This window comes from Ambystoma mexicanum, chromosome 13 (genome assembly GCF_040938575.1).
Source record: "Ambystoma mexicanum isolate Mex_15411 chromosome 13, UKY_AmexF1_1, whole genome shotgun sequence".
Taxonomy (NCBI): Eukaryota; Metazoa; Chordata; class Amphibia; order Caudata; family Ambystomatidae; genus Ambystoma; species Ambystoma mexicanum.
Genome location: NC_090938.1, coordinates 87,850,423 through 87,876,827, shown reverse-complemented (window position 1 = coordinate 87,876,827; position 26,405 = coordinate 87,850,423). Strand labels below are relative to the sequence as shown.

The following is a 26,405-nucleotide window of genomic DNA, read 5'->3' as shown; positions in this document are numbered from 1 at the left end:
TCAATGCAATCAGGTGTCCAAGGCTAAACGATAATGATGTGTTATTAAATAGCACTTACGCTTAAGCGCTTCATGAAGAACAAATATACATACAATATTACCCAAGCTGTGTTGGTACTCATTTATCAACCTCAGCAGGTTGAAAAACTGAGCTGACCTTGCTTGAAGTTGAACCTGCAACCAGCAGATCAAACACACACATTGCAGCAGCGAGCGCTCAACCCACTGAGCTGTGCTAATGGCTATAGCTATCAGAAACCAGTCACTCCAGAAACAAAGAGCCAAATGCTTCTGACCAAAGCCTCAATTTAATGAAAATATTTTTTTTTGGGAGGTTGGGGGGTTTATGGGTAGCAGGAAAGACCACAGGGGTAGCAAGGGAGACCTCAAGGGTTGCAGGTGCGACCCCTGGTCACCAATAAATGACATCCCTGCTTTCTTTATTTTTATTTTCATTTTATTCGGATTTGTAAAGCACGCAACAGCCCGAGGGCACCGTGGCGCTTATTGCAGACATAGCTTAGTTACATAAAAATGAACATACATACAATTACAGACAAGTAATATTGTACAGATAATTTACAGTGAATGATAATGATAGTTACATTTTACAGGCAAAGAGTGTGGTTTTGAGTTTTCTGGGAAAAGGCAGAGAGCGGGTTTTCTGCTCTGATGTCTGTGGGTAATGCTTTCCAAGATTTGGCAGCAATGTATGGGAAACCAAGGCCCCCGACTTTGGCTCTATTGATTGTGGGATGTGGAGTTGGTTCGTGTATTGTGTCCTGGTGGGACGTGTGGAGGAGGATTTGGTGATTGTCTCAGATAGGTATGATGGTGCAGAGAGAGTGAGGCATTTGTGTGTGAGGTTGAGGATTTTGAAGGTGATACGCTCTTTTACTGGGAGCCATTGAGCGGATTGTCTGGCCTGAGAGATATGCTCCCTTTTTGAGATGCTTAAGGCGGCCCGAAGAGCATTGTTCTGCGTGACTTGTTGCCTGTTTAGGTTTTTTGCAGATGTGCCTGCTAGTAAGGCATTGCAATAGTCTAGTTTGTCTCCAATGGTTGCTCTAGCTATTTATAGGCAATTAGGTTTGGATAACTATGGTTTTATGGTGTTTATGAGCTTGGTGGTGTGTGCAGATGAGGATGTGATAGCACTAACCTATCTAGTCATGGATAGAGTGGAGTCTAAGTAGACCCCCAGTGTCTTGACAGCTGTGGACATGGGGATAATGGAGTTGTCAATGGTAAAGTTGGTGTAGAGTTTGTCAAGTTTGACTAGGGTATTCTTTTGACCTAATATCATTATTTCTGTCTTATCCCCATTGAAGCAGAGGCCAGTGACCGCCATCCAGGCCTGGATCGTGGAATAAATTGTATGAAGCGCCTCTGCGTCTTTGTGGTATGAGCCGGAGAGAGGTAGGAGTACCTGTGTATCGTCAGTGTAGTTCATATACGCGATACCAAGAGAGTCAAGCTTGTCGAAGAGAGGCTTAGTGAACAAGGTGTATAATGTAGGTGCTGTGCAAGATCCCTCTGGGACTCCACAGTGTGTGGTGGTGGGTGTAGCATTTGCTATGTACGAGGAAACTTTCATTGCTTTTCCTTCGAAGAAAGAGGTGACCCAGAGAGCTGTTTCTTTGGAGAAGTTGGCTGAATGTGTAAGGTGAGATGTGAGAGTCTTGTGGTCAACCAAATCGAAGGCGGCCGAGAGATCTAAGAGTAGCAAAAGGGCTGGCTTGCCTTCGTCCAGAATTTAGGTGATCTGGTTCTTAAGATCCACCAGAGCTGTTTCGGTGCAGCGTCCTTTCCGGAATCCCGATTGCCTAGTCCCTAAGATAGAGTGGGTTTCCAGGAAGTGTTGGATCTGGCTACGTGCGGCTTTGTCCAATAAATTAAGGAAGAAAGGCAGAGTGGTTATATGTCTGTAGTTATTTGGTTGTAGAGGTTCGAGAGTAGGCTTTTTTAGGAGGGGGCGGACCCAAGCCTCTTTGAGGCTGGCTGGGATAATGTCTGTTCTGAAGGAGGCATTAATGAATGCCGTAAAGAGTGGTGCAATAGTTCTGCGGAGTCCTTGATGAGTTTAGGTGGGCATATGTCCCCTTTGCATGGGGAGGGTTTGAGGTTTTTGAGTAGGTTCATAGCGTCTAACTCAGTGATGCCACTGAAGGAGAAGACGGGTTTGGTGGAGTTGGTTGAGGCAAGAGTTGAGTTGGTTGGTGTGGTCCCCCTGTACGGCGGTAGGGCTTTGCAGCGGTCCTGGACTTTCTTTTGGAGGAGATTGATTTTGTGTAACATAGCAGATTGAATACTAGCACACCAGGCTTCATCTTTGACTATTTCATCTGGTGTATTCGGTGGGAGATGAGCTCACTGAAAATGGTGAACATTTCCTTTGAGCGTGATTTAGCATTGGAGATGCATGTGTTAAAAGCGTTTGCTTTGGCTATGGTGATGGCTGCTTTGTATTGGTGGGAGATTAAAGGGATGGTCTAGTAAAATTTTTATTTAAAAAATAGATAGGCAACATAAAAAAAAATATTAGCATTCTCTGTTTTAAAACTTCCTATGTAAAATTTTGAGCAATTCAAGCTCAAAATTCGCAAAAGCAAGCACATGGGCGCATCCATTTTGTGAAATGGAGCCCCTCCTGTGCTGGCTTTTGCTTTTGCGGCACTAATGAAGGAAAAGCCAGCCAGCTGTAGTAAACAAAAGCTACCGCTGAGTTGCTTTCCCTTCATTAGTGCTGTAGGCGGAGGACGGGGACTGCAGACCAGAGCAGGAAAGCTGCAGCTGAATCTTGGTAAGTGCTATTTATTTTTTTTTAAAAAAATAAGCACTAGCTGCGTTTTTTTTTCTAAGTTTTCCGGGCTGGAGGAGCCCGGAAAACTTAGAAATAAAACCGCAGCTTTAAAAACGTTGTATTTATGTTTGCGGTCGCTTTTGAAGTGACCTCAAACATAAATACAATGTTATTGTGTTGGAAAACGCTGCAGTTTTTCTTTCCAAGTTTCTCAGGCTCCTCCGCCTCGGAGGAGCCTGAGAAACTCGGAAAGAAAAACCGCAGCGTTTTCCAACACAACCGCGTTGTTTCTGCCTGAATCTGCTTTACCGTTTGGGGTTCTCGGGCTCCCCACGGGGAGTCCGAGAGCCCCAAACGGGAAAGCAGATTCAGGCAGAAACAACGCGGCATTGCGGAAAACAACCGCGTTTTTTCTGCCTGAATCTGCTTTCCCATTTGGGGTTCTCGGGCTCCCCACGGGGAGCCCGAGAGCCTCAAACGGGAAAGCATATTTAGGCAGACACAACGCCGCATTTAGCATTTGCCATTTGGGTCTCTCGGGCTCCCCACAGGGAGCCCGAGTGCCCCAAATGGGAAATCAGCTGCAGGTAGAAACACTACGCGGCATGTAAACATAACCGCGTTGTGTTTTTGCCTACTGTGGCTTTCACTTTGGGTCTCCGGTGAGCACCGGAGACCCAAAGTGATAGCCCCAGCAGGCAGAAACACACGCGGTTTTGTTTGAAAACGCTGCAGTTTTTCTTTCCGAGTTTCTCAGGCTCCTCCGAGCCGGAGGAGCCTGAGAAACTCGGAAAGAAAAAACGCAGCGTTTTCCAACACAATAACGTTGTATTTATGTTTGCAGCGACCGCAAACATAAATATGTTTTTAAAGCTGTGGTTTTATTTCTAAGTTTTCCAGGCACCTCCAGCCCGGAAAACATATTAAAAAAAACGCAGCTAGTGCTTATTTAAAAAAAAAAAAAAAATAGCACTTACCGAGATTCAGCTGCAGCTTTCCTGCTCTGGTCTCCGGTCCCCGTCCTCCGCCTACAGCACTAATGAAGGGAAAGCCACCCAGCAGTAGCTTTTGTTTACTACAGCTGGCTGGCTTTTCCTTCATTAGTGCCGCAAAAGCAAAAGCCAGCACAGGCGGGGCATCCATTTCACAAAATGGATGCGCCCATGTGCTTGCTTTTGCGAATTTTGAGCTTGAATAGCTCAAAATTTTACATAGGAAGTTTTAAAACGGAGAATGCTAATATTTTTTTTGGCATATTTTTGGCACTGTCACTTGGATTGGTTTGCCAATTTTTTAGTGCTACTCTTTTACAAGAGCACAATGACTGAAGTTCCTCAGTGAACCAGGTGTGCAGTGATTCCTTTTGTTTTTTGCATTCAAGTGGTGCTATTTCATTAATGGCTTTAGTGAGAATATCCTTGTAAATGTCTGCTAGGGTGTTAGGATCATTGGAGAAAGGGGGTGCTAGTTCAGGGATGTTAAGGTAAGGTTGCAGGTTATCCTCGTTGAGCTTCTTGGAGCTTCTCACGCGGGCTGCAATAGCTTTGTCTGTTCATGTCCAGATGATTAGCTAGCTCTCGTGGGGGATTACTTGGAGCTTGTAATTTGCTGGTATGTTTTCAAAACCACTCAAACGTGGCCTGGTATCAATGTCTTTAGGATTCCCAGGAAATGTTAGCTTGAATCTCTGCAGAATAGACGTGACGTATATAAAGATCTCCATCCGTGCCATACCTTCTCCCACGCAACCCCGCTTTCCTAGAACAAGAAAAGGCAACAAGGTTAATGTCTATGTATACTACAGCCATCTGAGCTCTAACAGAGCGTCATTTGTTTGCGTATGTAGAATTGTGTTAAAAGGGATTTCTTAGATGGAGACATTAGGGTTAGCACTCTTTATTGGCGACTGTTTTATGTGGGAGGAGTGTGGGTTAAGGTATAATTGTGCTGCATTGAATGTTTAATTAGATTGACCTTAAATTTCAGTAAAAAACATCTTTAAAGAAGACATGAGTGGAGGCAGTGCATCTGCCAAGAGCACCAGCACCAAGAAAAAATAGGGTAGGATATTGTGATGTTGATGCCACACTAATTGATAATCATTGAAATGTTTCAGAGGGAAACAGACATCCATTGAATTCCATCAAAGGTTTCCTTTCCACCACAATCCCAGGGAGGACATGTGGTTATTCGGAGAATGTAGAGGGAGAATAGTTTCAACTATTTTAGGCTGCAGAAGAGTACACAATTATGTTGACTCTACAAAAATGATACTCATGACACATACATTTGGACAGCTGTATTTTTATGAAAAAAATCGCGATTGCAGTTTTTTTTTTCTTCAAACAATCTTAACCTGCCAGTTTCTTTGAAATAATATGTAGTGTTTTGGTGTGGCCACAGATGCCACTTGCCTGGAGTAGAGAATGGATCAGAGTCACATATGGACACAATTACCGAATGTGGGCGCAGTGGAAAAACAAACTTAACTTATAACTGAGTAACCTTTTCTACTGAGTCACATTCGGTACTTGTGGCCATATGTGACCCGGCTTCTTTTGTAGTGCAGCCTTCTGCAGCATGGAACATGTGTTGTTGGCATGCTATGCATGACAGGAATAGTCAAGGCTGTGCATTACAGTTTTTATTTATAAAAAAAAATGTAAAGCACACAAACAGCCCGAGGGCATCGAGATGCTGTCACAGGAGAAAACAGCTTAGTTACATGGAGCGTACATTAAGCGTTGCATGTATAAGCATTACTTACAATTAGTATTGACATAAGATACATTACATGGCATATTAAGTACTTTCGCTAAACAGCTGCCAAGTTTCGGGAAATAACAGTGTTTTGATAGCTTTGCAGAAGACAAGGTGGGATGTTTCTGCATAAGGTATTTTGCAGGTCCTTCAGAATGGTGACCACGGTACTTGGGATGTAGCTGGAATACAGGGCATACTAAAGGAGAACAACCTGAAGAGATAGAGCACTTGGGTAACGGAAAGGATGCCCTTGTTCCTGTCTTGTTTCATGAGGAAATGTGTTAGTGGCCTTCAGTAAAATAAAGAATATAGCTTTACTTGGTGGCTCCCAGCACCTCTCAGATCGGATGTGCTCGCACTGTCCGTTTTTTACCATCAATTTTTGTACAGTTGTTTTTTTGCTTTTTTTAAAGGCAAAATATGGGGGGAGTTCCCCGTATCCCCGTTAACCGCAACCCCAAACCACCTCTGTTAACTCAGAATTCCCTTCCCAAACCAACTATTTGTATATTTTATATGCAGGGTTGTAATTTCAATGGGGCACAATTTCAGCAAAATGCATAAAAGCCTTGAGTAAAAAATGTTAAGCATTTTGCTTACGTTACACCCTAATTTCTTGCATTTTTATGGCAGAGAGTAGTAGCGGAACACAACTTGCGTTTCCGACGCTCCCTTCACTTCCTCTCCACCATACAAATATTCCAGCATTTTCATGCAGGCAAAACATTCTGGGGGTCCCTATGGCGCATGCTGGATAGTTGAAACAGCAAAAAAGCAGGCGGACTCCATAGGGATCGGCTGTAAATGCTGCCTGCCATGCACACATGGCAGGCAAAATGTATTTCATTTGCACGGCGGAGTGCAAAAGTGCAGGTCAAAGGAAGCACACATGCCTGTACGCCACCTTTTGCCCTGTGCTTTAACACTCTGCCATGCAAATGACCAACATTCAGCAGCAGGGACCTTTGTACACCAAAGCGCAAGTGTACAGGTCTCTGGTGCTGAATTCTGCAGGGACTCAAAAATGAACCCCTATGCGTTTTTTTATCGCTGAATATTCTGCACAGGAAAATGTGTATGTGCAGTGAATACTCTGCAATAAAATCACTGGCTTCCACCATGGCGTAGGATATCTAATTCACTTAGCAGAAATAAATGGCAAATGTTGGGAAATTAGAAAAGTTCGAACTTCGCGCCCCATACCACTGAGGGGTGGCGGACACGTCATCATAGTCATGTCTCTCACTTTCACAAATTGCTACACATATTCCAATATCTATGTTAAATGGGATAAGTGTCAAATTTAGGTTACTTTGGGCCTCATCACAAGTTTGGCAGTAACCCTTAAATACGGCGGTAACGCTATTACTGCTGAATTTAAGTGTCTGGCAAATAATGGGCTTGGTGGATTTTCGGTAGACAATACAAATAAGTTCCTTAGTCGGGGCTCTGAGCTGGGGGCAAATCCGACATGATTTTGCTGATTTTTTGTGCTATTATCGCCAGCGGTAATACCGCCGGCAGTAATAGCGCCGAACATTCCCCATTGGGCCCAATGGGGAATGGGAAATTTCCGAATGGGCCCAGTGAGGAATAGGGACTTACCGTTCCGCCAAACCCGTGATTCGGCACTAATAGCGGTAGGGCTAATAGCCCCAGCAGAAATACTGCCGGGGTTAGCGCCCAACTCGTGATAAGACCCTTTGTGTTATTTTGTGTAGAAGCGATACATTTGTAGATTTGCATGTGCTCAGACACATAACCATGCAACATTGTCACACGGAGGGCCCCTCCACACTCAGGTAAAGTAGGCGATCAATATGTGCACATGGAGTTTAGCTGTATGAATTGCACTCCTGATAGAAGATCATAATAGGTATAAAATGCACACATAATGGTATACGTGTATGGGAAGTGTTTTTCGAATTTAGTAAAAGATGTGAAATAGATGAGTTGGGATTGCTCTGTGTATCATGGGTCTCCGTGTTGTGAATTAATCAGAAGGGTGTTTTCGCCATCATGGCAAAGGTTTGCAAAGGCTTCCCTATGCAGTTGGGGGACATGATTTTCAAGTTGATCAATGGGGTAGCTGCAGTGAGTTTGAAGATGGCTCAAGTGCTGGAGGGCAAGGGAAGATATGATCTCTGCTGAAGTGGAGAGCTCATTGTTGTAAGAGATAGGCATCTTGTGAATTCATGGGGTTGTTTGATGCAGGTGGCTTCTCCTGGGGCACTTGCGTAGATCAGTAGTAATACATTTTAGGAGAACAATTGTGTTGTCAGAGAGTGGGCGGAACTTATGTGAATAGAAAAATTTCAGCCACGTAAGGGTCATAAAAATCAAACACCGGACAGGTCTGGGCAATGCAATTAGCAAAGATGAATAGGTCAAAAGGGAATCTTTGTGTCTTTCATTCATCTTCATGTGCTTTGGTATTTTTGGGGTAGGTCTATGTGCGTCATTGATAGGACTTCTGTTGTTGTGTAACTAAGAGGCAAGGCTGCCACCAAATATGCGAGGTCTTTGGGAAGGGGTGTGTTGAAAATGCAAACCTTGTAATTATACATTTTTAGGGGATTGTGTTATAAGGACTATGTCCAATGAACTGTGTGGGTTTTAGATTTCTCTGTACAGGACAACCAATCATGTTTGGAGGGGATGACTTTGTAACGCTATCTGGGGTAGAGTATCAACTGTTGCAAACTGTATATAATGTGTGTTCTGTGTGTGGTTCAGAGAGACCAGGGTTAGTTTGACTTTTAGATGTTAGTATTGTAATTTTATAAGACCCCCCCAGCCCCTCGATTCCCCGTCCCTATCTCTGACTCACTTCCCTGTTTCCCTTCCGCCTCCCATCCAGCCCATATCCCCTGATTGGTTAATTTCACTGAGCTTGCCTGGCCTTGTGCCTCGACATTCCTCCCTGTATGCCATTTTTTTCTCTCAATTCACCGACCCTCTCTCTGCCTCACTGTCTCATTCTCCTCCCTCCTCCCACCTCCCTACCATGATTGGCTCAACCGCCGCTCTTAACACACCCTCGCAGGGCAGCCCTTTGCCCAGCATCCCCTGCAGCTAAGGGCCCCAAGGCAAAGGGCGGCTGCTACAGTAGCGGCTCCAAACTGTGTCTGCAGGTGTCAGCAGGGGAGGCCAAGGCCAGCCTTCAACCAGCAGCGACCATCAAGGTAGGTGTGGCATGGGTGGGGAGTAGAGCAATCACTGTACTCTGGAAAGCCCTGCCACTCTACCTACCCTCAGAACATAGCACCTCAGACTGGTAATACTAACCAGATTAACAAACTAGATCGTATTGTGAATGTTAGCTTGCGCCACATCTAGACAAGATTGTGAATGTTAGCCAATGCCACATTTGGATATAATTATGAATATTAAACTGCATCACATCTAGACAGGACTGTGAATATTAGCCTGTGCCGCATATAGATAGAAATTTGGAGATATTCACGTGCTACACCTAGAAAGACTTTGGAGCTTAGCATGTATCACAGCTAGATAGGTGGACCACTAACCAAACCCGCTAACAATCTCACCCTTCTGCATAAACCTCTCAAATTCTAACCAAACACAACCACACCCGTAAAGCACAGTAAACTGCACAAACTTCACTACACTGCAACAACAAAACAAATCACACATAGCTTCGCACAACATAACACAACAGCTACCAACTGAAAAGTACACATAAGCTCAGCAAACGATGCTAACCAAACTGAAGCTGCCAACAGCACATCACTGCTCTCTTGCACTTTTCCTGCTCTGTCCCACTAACTAACCCCACCGCCTTTCCTTTTCAGATCGGCCAGAGCGCCAGAGGACCACTCCTGTGGTGATAGTGCGCGGTACAAATATCCTTTAACATTAACATTAACATATCATCTAAGCCATCTCCCGGCCGTTGTGCAGTAAACTTGCTTTATGGTCCAAAGGTCCAAAGGCGCACTTACTCATTTTAGAGGTGGGCCTAATTTGGTTAAAGAAGTGGAGCTAAAGGTCCATGGCTACAATTTGTTGAGCCAGGTAGGAGCCTTAAACTCTCCGAACATATGGTGGGGGGTCTCCTGTTCGTCCAGCTCGACTGTGGTCCTTCACTGCAGGGACCAGCTCTTGCACAAAAATGAAGCCGTTTTCAGGCACCAAGAAGCCTGTCTGGTCCCCAACACTAAGTTCCGCAGCCCAACTGTGAAGCAGAACTGATTTGGGGAGAACCAGTTTGGAGCGCTTCGAGTTTTCAGCGTCCACGTAAGTGCATCTTTGTCAGGTAAACCAAGTGCGGTGTAATAGGAGAAAATGGAAACAGGGATTTTAGGTAGGGCAGGAAAAGTATTTGTGGGATTAGAAGGGACTAACCTGGTTGAAGAGTTAATGTGTTTAGGAAGTGTATGAATAGTTCTATGCTGTTAAAACATTTTTTGTACTATCTAGTTTGTTATTTTAGAGGTGTAGCCTTTCAGCGCAGTGTGTTACTCGTGGGGATAGGATTGATACCCTTCTGGTTGTTTGTCTGGTTGTCTGGAGCCCTCACTTTAGAGTGAGGTGGCATTTTATGGTAATACCAGCCGTTGATACCTTTGTGAGTCATATCTTGGGAAGGCTTTACTTGAAGTAATTGCAGGGGTGGACCTAGCACCTCGAGTTTCTTGGTTAGTCTAACGTAGTGTGGGTCTCCTCTGGTAGTTTCGGGGAAGTAGCTCTGCAGTAGAAAGGGCCATACTGTTGAAAAAAGGAAGAGATACAGCAGTGTTGTATTGGAAAACTTTGTGCTCCTTCTATGCTCGACTGAAGGTGAAATCTCAAAGGAATGGAAAGAATTTGCGCCGGCATGTTTAAATAAGATGTTGTCTTTTGTGCGCAAATACATAATTATTGATTCGGTTATGATAAAGCAGTGAGTGCGGAGAGTGAGTGTAGGGATAGAAAAGGACAGAATAGGATTTTTTGGTTAGTAATTTTTTGTATTGACAGGTTGGGGTTTATTTTAATAAAATTGGGATTTTGGGGATTTTTGTTGAAACATGGATACTCCACTGAATCATTTATTTATCCAAGCGCTCCCCGGATATAAAGGGGAAACGAGGGCAAGATGTCTAAATCGTGGCCTGGTGATGGGTCCTATCATAAGGATATATTGGAAAATCTGCGCACTTTCTTAGGGACCAAACACAAGTGGTCAAAATTGGACAATAGACTGCATATCTTGGAGCTATGGAGGTTATATGAGAAGGGCGGGAAGGCCCAGGAGGGTGTAGCTATGGAAGAAGGGACAAGGAAGGAAGGCATAGGATTTTATTCTGCACCACCCCCATAGGGCTGCTATCCTTTGTCACCCGCAGAAGGGTATTCAAATCCAGAATTTAAAACTCCATATTCTCCAGTGACTTCTCCGGTGGTTAAGAGACGGTCATGGGTAACACCTCTGTCTGCACCAATTTTCGAGAGACAGGAATATGAGGGAAGCAGAAGGGTAACGCCTTCCTCAGTAAAGATTGTTGGCGGGCCCCGAAGAGAAGAGGAAAGAAGAAAAGTCTATTTTAAGGATAGATCAGCATTAGCCTTGGGACCAGAAGAGCCAGAGCAAGAGAGGATTGTAAAGAGCAGGCATGAAGAAGAGTCAGCGAGGGGAGAATTGACCCCCAGTTCAGGATAGAGGATAAATTACAGAGAGTAGTCGAAAGACAAGAACAGCAGATTAGGGAAGTAGCAGCAAGATTATTAGAGAGCGAAGCAGCATGGTTACAACAGGATAGAAGTAAAAACCAGGAAGACGAGAACGGGGAAACACAGGAAGCAAAGGAAGGAAGAAGGAGACATAAGGCCTCATTATGACTGAGGCAGTAGCCATGCCGGTAAATACCGGCGCGGCTGCCGTCAGAGTCATTTTTGTACCAGCACCCTTCAATGGACAATTACCGGGCCATTCCGGTAATTGTCCATTGCCGGGTGCTGGTATTTATTACTCCCCATTCCTATTTGAGCCCCTTAGGGCTCAAATGAATGGGGAGGCCGGTAGCGCCAGCACCATTAATAATGGCAACCTTGTAATGAGGCCTATGGCCAGATTCTCATATGGCTTGAGAAATCTGTCATAAAGAGAGTAAGTGTGGACATGGAAGCGAGAGCATCACTATAGATGTGGGGTTAGAACAAAGGGGAAGAGAGGCGAGCCCCTCTTGAGGTAGCCCCAAGGGTGTGAATGTCCCCACAAAAGGATTAGGGGATGTGATAGAAGGGACAGATGAGGAAGGGGAGGATGACTGGAAGACAGAAAATGAGCAAGGAGGACATGAAGCAGAGGCTACGCCTCTCGCTCTATGCAGGACTCTGCAAAGTACGCCATGGGGTCTTCGGACATGCCGTGGAGCCTGCGGGGCCATAGGGAGAGACCGAGGACTGCTATCGGAAGCCCTAGTGAAATGAAAAGTGACTCAATACCCACTACTGCAGAAGGGTAAGGGGAGGGCGTATTATGTCCAATGGTTACACATGGACAGGCATAACATAATGAGGACACTTCCTTCACTCACTGCGGGGAAGGGAGTTTATGACCTAGAAAAAAAAGCACTGGTGTCATGTTGGCAATTGGGGAAGTGAAAAACCTTTTCATCGGCTTTGTTGGGGGAACGGGCAGACGAGTTGTGGAAGAAAGCGAGGTATCCAGGAATTCAATTAGCCACGAATACCCACGATGGAGCGGCTTTCAATAATTATAAGGCACAAGTTTTGAGAGCACTGATTATAATATATCCTGATACGCCAGACATAAATTCCATTTTGGCAAAAACAATGAAGTTAGACTAGGATTCCACTGCCCACATTCAGTTGATTCAGGAGATGTGGGGGGCAGGGACGGGAGATAGATGGGACTCCTTAGGTGTCGGAGAGCGGTCTGGATGTGCAGAGTTTGCGATGGAGTGAGGAAAAGCTGCGCTGGATGGTGAGTTCAGCACGACGCTGCGAGGTGCGTGGCGTCGCGCGTGCAATGACTTCTCTCTTCCAGATCAACGACGCGATGGATCAAGGATTCAGGTAAGGTTTCAAGTTCTAACCTCTTCTCCTTCTTTCTTTTAGTTTCCAGGTTGTCCAGGACTGAAGCGGGCGTGGCTGAAGACTGGAAGCTGCTGAAGGCATGCTGAGCATTACGCTGCTGAATGCAGAATAACGCGAAGCACGTGCAGCTGTCCGGGCATGGTTTAAATAGCCTTGGAAGCAGTCCCAGATAAGTATTCTTCCACAGCCCCCACCCGAGTAGAAAGTAATCCCTTAGGTAAAATAGTCCCTCCTAAGCCCCATTCGGCTTGTGGCTTCGTGCAGCATGGTCTGCACCTGGCGAGTATGCAGCATGGTCTGCATTAGGTAGGTTTTCTATAATGAGCCAGGACTGACTTTATCCTTATGAGCCTGGCGCCATAGGCGCCAGGACTGCATCCAAACAGCCCCTAACTGGGGTTTTTGGGCATGTTCCAAATGGCATGATGCCTGCTTCCAGGGTTGCTGGGCCTGGTCTGGCTTCCCGGGGGCAGGCATCATGACAGCACTCCCCCTCAAGGCCCCTCCTAAAGTCGTTCTTCCCCTTGGCTTTGGTTTGTTAGGAAATTCTCGGTGGAACTTCTTCACTAATTGAGGTGCATGCACGTGGTCGTGGTCACTAGGTTCCCAAGACCTTTCCTGAGGACCGTAGCCTTTCCAGTCGATTAGATAAAAGATTTTTGATCTCACTCTTTTTGAGTCCAAGATGTTCCTAACCTCAAATTCGGGCTCTCCGTCTATGAGGATGGGATCGGGTGGTTTGGTTAGTCTTGTTCCTGGTTGTACTGGCTTCAAAAGGGACACGTGAAAAACGGGATGAATCTGCATATGAGCAGGGAGGTCCAACTTGACAGCCACCGGGTTAATGATGGCCTTGATGGAGTAAGGTCCTAAATACCTAGGGTTAAAGGTCCGTGTTCCCTTGAGTGGGATGTGCTTAGTGGCCAACCATACTTGGTCCCCTATCTGGTATTGCGGTGCTTCACTCCTGTGAAGATCCGCATCTTTCTTGTATTTTTCCTTAGCCTTTCGCAAATGTGCAGTTGCTTCTTTAAAGGCTTGTGTAATAACAGCGTGGAGATGGTCCACCGCAGGCATCTCCAAGTGTTGGGGCGAATCAAGGTCCGAGGTTCGAGAAAGGTGTCCATAGATGGTAAAAAAAGGACTTTGTCCAGTTCCCGAGTGTACGGAATTATTGTACGCATACTCGGCAATCCAAAGAATGTCTTTCCAAGTACCCTCAGACTGATGTAGCATACAACGCAAGTACTGCTCAAGAGTCTGGTTGGTCCTCTCTGTTTGACCGTCGGTCTGAGGGTGGTGACTGGTGGAAAGCCTAACATCTATCTGCGCCAGTTGGCAACATTTTCTCCAAAAATGCGAAATGAATTGACTGCCCCGGTCCGGAATCAACACGGATGGAAAGCCGTGTAGGCGAACAATGTTTTCTAGGAACTCTTTGGCCAGGACTAAAGCTGAAGGTATCCCTTTTAAAGGAATAAAGTGGGCCATTTTGGAAAAAAGGTCCACAATAACTAAAATGGTGTTAAAGCCATTGCACTGGGGTAGATCTGTGATAAAGTCTAATGACAAGGTATGCCCAGGAGTTGGTGGGATGTGCAAAGGTTGTAATAGTCCAGCGGGTCTTTCTTTTGACATTTATTTTGGGCGCAAATGCCACAAGACATGACAAACAATTTAATGTCTTTGCGCCAGGTGGGCCACCAGAATCGTTTCTTAATTTTGGCTTCAGTTTTTGCAATACCAGGATGTCCTTCCAGCAAGGTATCATGGTACCGGGAAATGACAAGTTCTTGTAGTTCCTTTTGTGGCAGAAATAGCCGGCCTTGGTAATAAGGTAAATCATCGGTGACAGAATACTCTGGACCTTTCTTGGCCCAATCCTGTAAGGCAACTGCATCAAGGAGCTGGTGGATCTTTTCTTGAATGTACTCCAGTGTATGTATGGATGTCAGGCCAAGGATCCTCTGTTCGGGAATTATGGGTACAGGTTCTAAGGCTATTTCTGTTTCTCCCATTCCAATTCGGGACAAGGCGTCTGCTTTACCATTTTTACAACCTGGTTGATAGGTTATTACAAAATCAAATTCGGCGAAGAACAAAGCCCAACGGAGTTGGCGCGAAGATTGGGCCTTAGCTGTCTTTAGGTATTGCAAGTTTCGGTGATCGGTGATGACTGTAATGGTATGTCTGGCACCCAGCAGATAGTGACGCCAAGCTTTGAAGGCAGACTTGATGGCTAACAGCTCCTTGTCGGTAATGTCATAGTTTATTTCGGGAGCCGAAAACTTTCTTGACCAAATGCCACTGGGTGAAACTGGTTAGTTTCGGGATCCTTTTGGGAGAACACTGCTCCCATGGCTGAACTGGATGCATCCGTTTCCACTACGTATGGAAGCTCAGGGCGCAGGTGTCTTAACACAGGGGCAGATGTGAATTTTGCTTTTAACTCTTGGAAGGCATTCTCGGCTTCTTCTGTCCACACAAAGCATTTATTCTTTCGCAATAGCGTTGTAATGGGATGTACAATGTGTGAGAAGTCCGGGATAAACCTGCGGTAGAAATTGGCAAAGCCAAGCATGCTTTGGACGCCTTTGACTGAGGTTGGCGAAGGCCAATTAAGAATTGCGTCCACCTTACGTGTATCCAACCTGATTCCTCTCGGGGTCAGAATAAATCCAAGGAATTCCACTTCCGTAGTGTGAAAGACAAACTTTTCCAGTTTAGCATATAATGTATGCTGGTGTAACTTCTCTAGCACTGCTCGGACGTACTTTACATGATCAGATTCTGATAAGGAGTATACTAAGATATCGTCGATGTAAACGACCACACAAACATCAATAAGCTCTCGGAGGACATCATTCATGAAGAATTGGAAGGCTGCTGGTGCATTGCATAGTCCGAAAGGCATCACCTGGTACTCAAATAATCCGTACTTGGTGCGAAAAGCAGTCTTCCATTCATCGCCCTCTTTGACACGTACCAGATGATATGCTCCCCGAAGGTCTAGTTTAGTGTATATACAAGCGTCCTTCACCTGGTCTAGTAGTTCAGGGATCAAAGGCAATGGGTATCGATTCTTGCTGGTTATCTGATTCAGAGCGCAGTAGTCTATGCATGTTCTAAGGTCACCTTCCTTTTTAGGTACGAAGAACAAAGCTGAAGATGCAGGGGACTTGGACGGGTGAATGAAACCATTAGCAAGGTACTAGTCAAGGTACTGGCGCAAGTGGAGATTTTCGGGTTCCGTAAGGGCATAGATTCTGCTGCAAGGTGGTTGTGCTCCAGGTACAAGATCTATTTGACAATCATACGTTCTGTGAGGTGGTAAAGTGTTTGCCTGTTCCTTTTAGAAGACATCCTGAAAGTCTTGGTATTTAGCAGGTAATTGCATGGCAGCTGGGATTACTGGGGCCAGGACTGAGTTTAGAGTTTTCTTTGGGTAACAGGTGTGAGCACATTCTGGGAAGGTTAGTCTCTTCTCTCGCCAATCAATACAGGGATTATGTTTTTTCAACCAAGGTATTCCCAGTATCAGTTGGAACTGTGGGGCCTTGATCAAATCAAACCCCATAACCTCTCGGTGCCCATCTTGACCCAGCAATGTCATCTCTGCAGTGGAATATGTTACGGGCCCAGAGACAATTTCCGTTCCATCCACTGTGGTGACGACATCGGCAGTGGTCTTTCGGGTGAGAGATCGATTCATCCTGGAAGCCAATTCACAGTCCAAATAGTTTCCTATGGCTCCACTATCAACGTATGCCTTTACTGCGTGCATGCGTGATGGCTGCTCTGGATCTACAAGGACCATGGGTATGGTGAAATGCAAGGTCAGAGTGTCCTTCTTTAAGCTCGGCAAGCAGACCTCTACACTTGCCGGGCTTGGTCTTTTCCCCGAGTCAGGTTCCAAATGGTTTTCGTCTGCTGCTCCTATAGTTTTCTTGGGTGGTTTTACAGGGCAGTCCGAAGAAAATGACCAGTAGTTCCGCAATAGAGACATAATTGCAGTTGCCGTCTTCTTTCTCTTTCCTTCTGTGTTAGGGGTCCTCAACCCCCCCCGAGTTGCATAGGTTCTGGGGGATCTACTCCCTTGGAGCTTACGTGGGTATTAATCAGCACCCTATTCTCAAACTTGGTTCGGTCAGCCTTTCTGGTTAGAAGTCTGTGATCTAACTGGACCACTAAATCTATATATTCAGCACAGTCTTGAGGCGGGTTCACCATTTGGGCCAAAACATCTTTGAGTTCTCCTCGAGGCCCTCGATGGGATAATGTGATTCGCTTGGCTTCAGGCCATTCGGTTTCCACAACTAATCTGTTAAAGGTTGCAATATAAGATAAAAGATCCTGATTACCTTGCCGTAAGGATAAAAGTTTGTTATCCAAAGCCTGTCCTCGGGAGTGTCGGGCAAATAGTCTTTCCATGCTTGTCCGAAAACCCTGGAAATCTCGAAGAATCGGGTCATCCTGATTGACTAGTGGAACGGACCAATCCGCCGCACTGCCACTGAGATATGACAGTACAAAGGCCACCTTGCCCTGATCGTTCGGGAAGGCTCCAGGTCTACATAAAAAGTGCAAGCGGCATTGATTCATGAATATAGCAAACCTTTTTGGGTCTCCGGCAAAGCGATCTGGCGGAGCCAAGGGAACGGCTCCAGGTAGATTTATCTGCACCGGGTTACTCTGTGGTACAGGAGCTGGACTTGCCCCGAGTCCTGGTAGAGGTGTTTGTCCAGCCTGGCTTTGCAATAATTGTCTGGCCAAATCATCGGTTCGCTCTTTTGATTCTATCAGTTCTCTCGTGAGGGCGTTAGTTTCTTGGCGGGCGGAATGCACTTCGGCCCTTAATTCCCCTAATAATTGGGCCAACTGATCCGTTTCCCAGGTCTCCATGACGCAAAGGTGGGTATTTGTGGGTAGGCTTCGCGTTCTGTTACGCTCACCTGATTCCCACGGGGGCGTCGATCTGGACTGGCCCGCTGTCGCTTCCACCAGAGTGACCACGTAGAGCCGAGATGACTGACTGGACAGACCTCTTAACTTCGTTTGTCGGGCCCGTATGAATATCTTTCTGCAATGGAGAAAGGGAATTAACCTCTCGTAATTTGAGTGTTAACTCCCCCTTCCCACTCCCGTTGTCTGCCCACTGACCACTCCTGGTGTTCCCTCTTAATCTCACCTGATGGTGTAGAAAGATGAGCTCTCCATCCTGCATCGAGCGCAGGGGCGCGTAGACGAGCAGGTACTTCACTGGCGTGGTGGAATTGGTGAGTTCCAGTATTGACTCTAGAATCCAATAGTTAGTAAGAGTTCAAATGTCTGATCTTCACTCTGTCCAATTCCGTGTAGATTGCCGGTTTAACCACCACGAAGAGTCCAAATGGCAGTTGGTGAGATTCAGGTAAGTCTATAGTGGTTTTCCCCTTAGGGGCCGGGGCACGGCGATGATGCTGCGCCAACCCGAGATGAGATGAGTACCGCCCTGCGGTAAGTCAGGTAAGTCTTTGGGGGGTAGCTTGTAATGTCCTTTGGTTTCTCCTTAGGGGCCGGGGGCAGCGATGATGCAGAGTTAACTGCGCTGACCCGAGATGAGGTGAGTACCCCCCTGTGGTAATTCGGTAAGTCTTTGGGGGTAGCTTGTATTGTCCTTTTGTATTCCCTTGCTCACCTGGCTTTTCTTGTCTCCTTAGGTGTCGGAGAGCGGTCTGGATGTGCAATGTTCGCGATGGAGTGAGGAAAAGCTGCGCTGGATGGTGAGTTCAGCGCGGCGCTGCGAGGTGCGTGGCGGCGCGCATGCGATGACTTCTCTCTTTCAGATCGACGACGCGATGGATCAAGGATTCAGGTAAGGTTTCAAGTTCTAACCTCTTCTCCTTCTTTTTTTAGTTTCCAGGTGGCCCAGGACTGAAGCGGGCATGGCTGAAGACTGGAAGCTGCTGAAGGCACGGTGAGCGTTACGCTGCTGAATGCAGAATAACGCGAAGCACGTGCGGCTGTCCGGGCGTGGTTTAAATAGCCTTGGAAGAAGTCCCGGGTAAGTATTCTTCCACAGCCCCCACCCGAGTAGAAAGTAGTCCCTTAGGTAAAATAGTCCCTCCTAAGCCCCATTCGGCTTGTGGCTTCGTGTAGCATGGTCTGCACCAGGTAAGTATGCAGCATGGTCTGCATTAGGTAGGTTTTCTATAATGAGCCTGGCGCCCATGGCGCCAGGACTGACTTTATCCTTATGAGCCTAGCGCCATAGGCGCCAGGACTGCACCCAAACAGCCCCTAACTGGAGTTTTTGGGCATGCTCCAAATGGCATGATGGCTGCTTCTGGGGTTGCCGGGCCTGGTCTGGCTTCCCGGGGGCAGGCATCATGACAGCACTCCCACTCAAGACCCCTCCTAAAGTCGCTCTTCCCCTTGGCCTTGGTTTGTTAGGAAATTCTCGGTGGAACTTCTTCACTAATTGAGGTGCATGCACGTGGTCACTAGGTTCCCAAGACCTTTCCTGAGGACTGTAGCCTTTCCAGTCGATTAGATAAAAGATTTTTGATCTCACCCTTTTTGAGTCCAAGATGATCTTAACCTCAAATTCAGGCTCTCCGTCTATGAGGATGGGATCGGGTGGTTGGGTTAGTCTTGTTCCTGGTGGTACTGGCTTCAAAAGGGACACGTGAAAAACGGGATGAATCCGCATATGAGCAGGTAGGTCCAACTTGACAGCCACTGGGTTAATGATGGCCTTGATGGAGTAAGGTCCTAAATACCTAGGGTTAAAGGTCCGTGTTCCCTAGAGTGGGATGTGCTTAGTGGCCAACCATACTTGGTCTCCTATCTGGTATTGCGGTGCTTCACTCCTGTGCAGATCCGCATCTTTCTTGTATTTTTCCTTAGCCTTTCGCAAATGTGCAGTTGCTTCTTTAAAGGATTGTGTAATAACAGCGTGGAGATGGTCCACCGCAGGCATCTCCAAGTGTTGGGGCGAATCAAGGTCCGATGTTTGAGGATGGTGTCCATAGATGGTAAAAAAAGGACTTTGTCCAGTTCCCGAGGGTACGGAATTATTGTACGCATACTCGGCAATCCAAAGAATGTCTTTCCAAGTACCCTCAGACTGATGTAGCATACAACGCAAGTACTGCTCAAGAGTCTGGTTGGTCCTCTCTGTTTGACCGTCGGTCTGAGGGTGGTGACTGGTAGAAAGCCTAACATCTATCTGCGCCAGTTGGCAACATTTTCTCCAAAAATGCGAAATGAATTGACTGCCCCAGTCCGAAATCAACACGGATGGAAAGCCGTGTAGGCGAACAATGTTTTCTAGGAACTCTTTGGCCAGGACTAAAGCTGAAGGTATCCCTTTTAAAGGAATAAAGTGGGCCATTTTGGAAAAAAGGTCCACAATAACTAAAATGGTGTTAAAGCCATTGCACGGGGGTAGATCTGTGATAAAGTCTAATGACAAGGTATGCCAAGGAGTTGGTGGGATGCCCAAAGGTTGTAATAGTCCAGCGGGTCTTTTCTTTTGACTTTTATTTTGGGCGCAAATGCCACAAGACATGACAAACAATTTAATGTCTTTGCGCCAGGTGGGCCACCAGAATTGTTTCTTAATTTTGGCTTCAGTTTTTGCAATACCAGGCTGTCCTTCCAGTAAGGTATCATTGTACCGGGAAATGACAAGTTCTTGTAGTTACTTTTGTGGCAGAAATAGCCGGCCTTGGTAATAAGGTAAATCATCGGTCACAGAATACTCTGGACCTTTCTTGGCCCAATCCTGTAAGGCAACTGCATCAAGGAGCAGGTGGATCTTTTCTTGAATGTCCTCCAGTGTATGTATGGATGTCAGGCCCAGGATCCTCTGTTTGGGAATTATGGGTACAGGTTCTAAGGCTATTTCTGTTTCTCCCATTCCAATTCGGGACAAGTCGTCTGCTTTACCATTTTTACAACCTGGTCGATATGTTATTACAAAATCAAATTCGGCGAAGAACAAAGCCCAACTGAGTTGGCGAGAAGATTGGGCCTTAGCTGTCTTTAGGTATTGCAAGTTTCGGTGATCGGTGATGACTGTAATGGTATGTCTGGCACCCAGCATATAGTGCCGCCAAGCCTTGAAGGCAGACTTGATGGCTAACAGCTCCTTGTCGGTAATGGCATAGTTTAATTCGGGAGCTGAAAACTTTCTTGACCAAATGCCACTGGGTGAAGCTGGTTAGTTTCGGGATCCTTTTGGGAGAGCACTGCTCCCATGGCTGAACTGGATGCATCCGTTTCCACTACGTATGGAAGCTCAGGGCGCGGGTGTCTTAACACAGGGGCAGATGTGAATTTTGCTTTTAACTCTTGGAAGGCATTCTCGGCTTCTTCTGTCCACACAAAGCGTTTATTCTTTCGCAATAGCGTTGTAATGGGATGTACAATGTGTGAGAAGTCCGGGATAAACCTACGGTAGAAATTGGCAAAGCCAAGCATGCTTTGGACGCCTTTGACTGAGGTTGGCGAAGGCCAACTAAGAATTGCGTCCACCTTACGTGTATCCATCCTGATTCCTCTCGGGGTCAGCATAAATCCAAGGAATTCCACTTCCGTAGTGTGAAAGACGCACTTTTCCAGTTTAGCATATAATGTATGCTGGTGTAACTTCTCTAGGACTGCTCGGACGTACCTTACATGATCAGATTCTGATAAGGAGTATACTAAGATATCGTCGATGTAAACGACCACACAAACATCAATAAGCTCTCGGAGGACATCATTCATGAAGAATTGGAAGGCTGCTGGTGCATTGCATAGTCCGAAAGGCATCACCTGGTACTCAAATAATCCGTACTTGGTGCGAAAAGCAGTCTTCCATTCATCGCCCTCTTTGACACGTACCAGATGATATGCTCCCCGAAGGTCTAGTTTAGTGTATATACAAGCGTCCTTCACCTGGTCTAGTAGTTCAGGGATCAAACGGCAATGGGTATCGTTTCTTGATGGTTATCTGATTCAGAGCGCGGTAGTCTATGCATGTTCTAAGGTCGCCTTCCTTTTTAGGTACGAAGAACAAAGCTGAAGATGCAGGGGACTTGGACGGGTGAATGAAACCATTAGCAAGGTACTAGTCAAGGTACTGGCGCAAGTGGAGATTTTCGGGTTCCGTAAGGGCATAGATTCTGCTGCAAGGTGGTTGTGCTCCAGGTACAAGATCTATTTGACAATCATACGTTCTGTGAGGTGGTAAAGTGTTTGCCTGTTCCTTTTAGAAGACATCCTGAAAGTCTTGGTATTCAGCAGGTAATTGCATGGCAGCTGGGATTACTGGGGCCAGGACTGAGTTTAGAGTTTTCTTTGGGTAGCAGGTGTGAGCACATTCTGGGAAGGTTAGTCTCTTCTCTCGCCAATCAATACAGGGATTATGTTTTTCCAACCAAGGTATTCCCAGTATCAGTTGGAACTATGGGGCCTTGATCAAATCAAACCCCATAACCTCTCGGTGCCCATCTTGACCCAGCAATGTCATCTCTGCAGTGGAATATGTTACGGGCCCAGAGACAATTTCCGTTCCATCCACTGTGGTGACGACATCGGCAGTGGTCTTTCGGGTGAGAGATCGATTCATCCTGGAAGCCAATTCACAGTCCAAATAGTTTCCTATGGCTCCACTATCAACGTATGCCTTTACTGCGTGCATGCGTGATGGCTGCTCTGGATCTACAAGGACCATGGGTATGGTGAAATGCAAGGTCAGAGTGTCCTTCTTTAAGCTCGGCAAGCGGACCTCTACACTTGCCGGGCTTGGTCTTTTCCCGAGTCAGGTTCCAAATGGATTTCGTCTGCTGCTCCTATAGTTTTCTTGGGTGGTTTTACAGGGCAGTTCCGAAGAAAATGACCAGTAGTTCCGCAATAGAGACATAATTGCAGTTGCTGTCTTCTTTCTCTTTCCTTCTGCGTTAGGGGTCCTCTAACCCCCCCGAGTTGCATAGGTTCTGGGGCATCTACTCCCTTGGAGCTTACGTAGGTTTTAATCAGCACCCTATTGTCAAACTTAGTTCGGTCAGCCTTTCTGGTTAGAAGTCTGTGAGATCTAACTGGACCACTAAATCTATATATTCAGCACACTCTTGAGGCGGGTTCACGGTTTGGGCCAAAACATCTTTGAGTTCTCCTCGAGGCCCTCGATGGAATAATGTGATTCGCTTGGCTTCAGGCCATTCGGTTTACACTACTAATCTGTTAAAGGTTGCAATGTAAGATAAAAGATCCTGATTTCCTTGCCCTAAGGATAAAAGTTCGTTATCCAAAGCCTGTCCTCAGGAGTGTCGGGCGAATAGTCTTTCCATGCTTGTTCGAAAACCCTGGAAATCTCGAAGAATCGGGTCATCCTGATTGACTAGTGGAACGGACCAATCCGCCGCACTGCCACTGAGATATGACAGTACAAAGGCCACCTTGCCCTGATCGTTCGGGAAGGCTCCAGGTCTACATAAAAAGTGCAAGCGGCATTGATTCATGAATATAGCAAACCTTTTTGGGTCTCCGGCAAAGCGTTCTGGCGGAGCCAAGGGAACGGCTCCAGGTAGATTTATCTGCACCGGGTTACTCTGTGGTACAGGAGCTAGACTTGTCCCGAGTCCTGGTAGAGGTGTTAGTCAAGCCTGGCTTTGTAATAATTGTCTGGCCAAATCATCGGTTCGCTCTTTTTATTCTATCAGTTCTCTCCTGAGGGCGTTAGTTTCTTGGCGGGCGGAATGCACTTAGGCCCTTAATTCCTCTAATAATTGGGCCAACTGATCCGTTTCCGAGGTCTCCATGACGCCCAGGTGGGTATTTGTGGGTAGGTTTTGCGTTCTGTTACGCTCACCTGATTCCCACGGGGGCGTCGATCTGGACTGGCCCGCTGTCGCTTCCACCAGAGTGACCACGTAGAGCCGAGATGACTGACTGGACAGACCTCTTAACTTCGTTTGTCGGGCCCGTATGAATATCTTTCTGCAATGGAGAAAGGGAATTAACCTCTCATAATTTGAGTGTTAACTCCCCCTTCCCACTCCCGTTGTCTGCCCACTGACCACTCCTGGTGTTCCCTCTTAATCTCACCTGATGGTGTAGAAAGATGAGCTCTCCATCCTGCATCGAGCGCAGGGGCGCGTAGACGAGCAGGTACTTCACTGGCGTGGTGGAATTGGTGAGTTCCAGTATTGACTCTAGAATCCAATAGTTAGTAAGAGTTCAAATGTCTGATCTTCACTCTGTCCAATTCCGTGTAGATTGCCGGTTTAACCACCACGAAGAGTACAAATGGCAGATGGTGAGATTCAGGTAAGTCTATAGTGGTTTTCCACTTAGGGGCCGGGGCATGGCGATGATGCTGCGCCGACCCGAGATGAGATGAGTACCCCCCTGCGGTAAGTCAGGTAAGTCTTTGGGGGGTAGCTTGTATCGTCCTTTTGTATTCCCTTGCTCACCTGGCTTTTCTTATCTCCTTAGGTGTCGGAGAGCGGTTTGGATGTGCAATGTTCGCGATGGAGTGAGGAAAAGCTGCGCTGGATGGTGAGTTCAGCGCTGGGCTGCGAGGTGCGTGGCGGTGCGCATGCGATGACTTCTCTCTTCCAGATCGACGACGCGATGGATCAAGGATTCAGGTAAGGTTTCAAGTTCTAACCTCTTCTCCTTCTTTCTTTTAGTTTCCAGGTGGCCCAGGACTGAAGCGGGCGTGGCTGAAGACTGGAAGCTGCTGAAGGCACGGTGAGCGTTACGCTGCTGAATGCAGAATAACGCGAAGCACGTGCGGCTGTCCGGGCGTGGTTTAAATAGCCTTGGAAGAAGTCCCAGGTAAGTATTCTTCCACAGCCTCCACCCGAGTAGAAAGTAGTCCCTTAGGTAAAATAGTCCCTCCTAAGCCCCATTCGGCTTGTGGCTTCGTGCAGCATGGTCTGCACCAGGTAAGTATGCAGCATGGTCTGCATTAGGTAGGTTTTCTATAATGAGCCTGGCGCCCATGGCGCCAGGACTGACTTTATCCTTATGAGCCTAGCGCCATAGGCGCCAGGACTGCACCCAAACAGCCCCTAACTCGGGTTTTTGGGCATGCTCCAAATGGCATGATGCCTGCTTCCGGGGTTGCCGGGCCTGGTCTGGCTTCCCGGGGGCAGGCATCATGACAGCACTCCCCCTCAAGGCCCCTCCTAAAGTCGCTCTTCCCCTTGGCCTTGGTTTGTTAGGAAATTCTTGGTGGAACTTCTTCACTAATTGAGGTGCATGCACGTGGTCACTAGGTTCCCAAGACCTTTCCTGAGTACCGTAGCCTTTCCAGTCGATTAGATAAAAGATTTTTGATCTCACTCTTTTTGAGTCCAAGATGCTCTTAACCTCAAATTCGGGCTCTCCGTCTATGAGGATGGGATCGGGTGGTTTGGTTAGTCTTGTTCCTGGTTGTACTGGCTTCAAAAGGGACACGTGAAAAACGGGATGAATCCGCATATGAGCAGGTAGGTCCAACTTGACAGCCACTGGGTTAATGATGGCCTTGATGGAGTAAGGTCCTAAATACCTAGGGTTAAAGGTCCGTGTTCCCTTGAGTGGGATGTGCTTAGTGGCCAACCATACTTGGTCCCCTATCTGGTATTGCGGTGCTTCACTCCTGTGCAGATCCGCATCTTTCTTGTATTTTTCCTTAGCCTTTCGCAAATGTGCAGTTGCTTCTTTAAAGGCTTGTGTAATAACAGCGTGGAGATGGTCCACCGCAGGCATCTCCAAGTGTTGGGGCGAATCAAGGTCCGATGTTCGAGGATGGTGTCCAGAGATGCTAAAAAAAGGACTTTGTCCAGTTCCCGAGTGTACGTAATTATTGTACGCATACTCGGCAATCCAAAGAATGTCTTTCCAAGTACCCTCAGACTGATGTAGCATACAACGCAAGTACTGCTCAAGAGTCTGGTTGGTCCTCTCTGTTTGACCGTCGGTCTGAGGGTGGTGACTGGTAGAAATCCTAACATCTATCTGCGCCAGTTGGCAACATTTTCTCCAAAAATGCGAAATGAATTGACTGCCCCAGTCCGAAATCAACACGGATGGAAAGCCGTGTAGGCGAACAATGTTTTCTAGGAACTCTTTGGCCAGGACTAAAGCTGAAGGTATCCCTTTTAAAGGAATAAAGTGGGCCATTTTGGAAAAAAGGTCCACAATAACTAAAATGGTGTTAAAGCCATTGCACGGGGGTAGATCTGTGATAAAGTCTAATGACAAGGTATGCCAAGGAGTTGGTTGGATGTTCAAAGGTTGTAATAGTCCAGCGGGTCTTTTCTTTTGACTTTTATTTTGGGCGCAAATGCCACAAGACATGACAAACAATTTAATGTCTTTGCGCCAGGTGGGCCACCAGAATTGTTTATTAATTTTGGCTTCAGTTTTTGCAATACCAGGATGTCCTTCCAGTAAGGTATCATGGTAGCGGGAAATTACAAGGTCTTGTAGTTCCTCTTGTGGCAGAAATAGCCGGCCTTGGTAATAAGGTAAATCATCGATGACAGCATACTCTGGACCTTTCTTGGCCCAATCCTGTATGGCAACTGCATCAAGGAGCTGGTGGATCTTTTCTTGAATGTCCTCCAGTGTATGTATGGACGTCAGGCCAAGGATCCTCTGTTCCGGAATTATGGGTACAGGTTCTAAGGCAATTTCTGTTTCTCCCATTCCAATTCGGGATAAGGCGTCTGCTTTACCATTTTTACAACCTGGTCGATAGGTTATTACAAAATCAAATTCAGCGAAGAACAAAGCCCAATGGAGTTGGCGC

General features: G+C 46.6%; 1 protein-coding gene across 1 annotated transcript in view; it reads right to left on the bottom strand.

Annotated features, from left to right (window-relative positions):
- Window positions 1–4,023: 4,023 nt before the first annotated feature.
- LOC138520914 (cytochrome P450 2G1-like) overlaps window positions 4,024–26,405 on the bottom strand; it is a 79,612-nt gene continuing 57,230 nt past the window's right edge. The window contains exon 9 of the mRNA XM_069633341.1: window positions 4,024–4,561. Coding sequence (XP_069489442.1) covers window positions 4,374–4,561 — 188 coding nt within the window. The 3' untranslated portion in view covers window positions 4,024–4,373. The remainder of the gene's footprint in view (window positions 4,562–26,405) is intronic.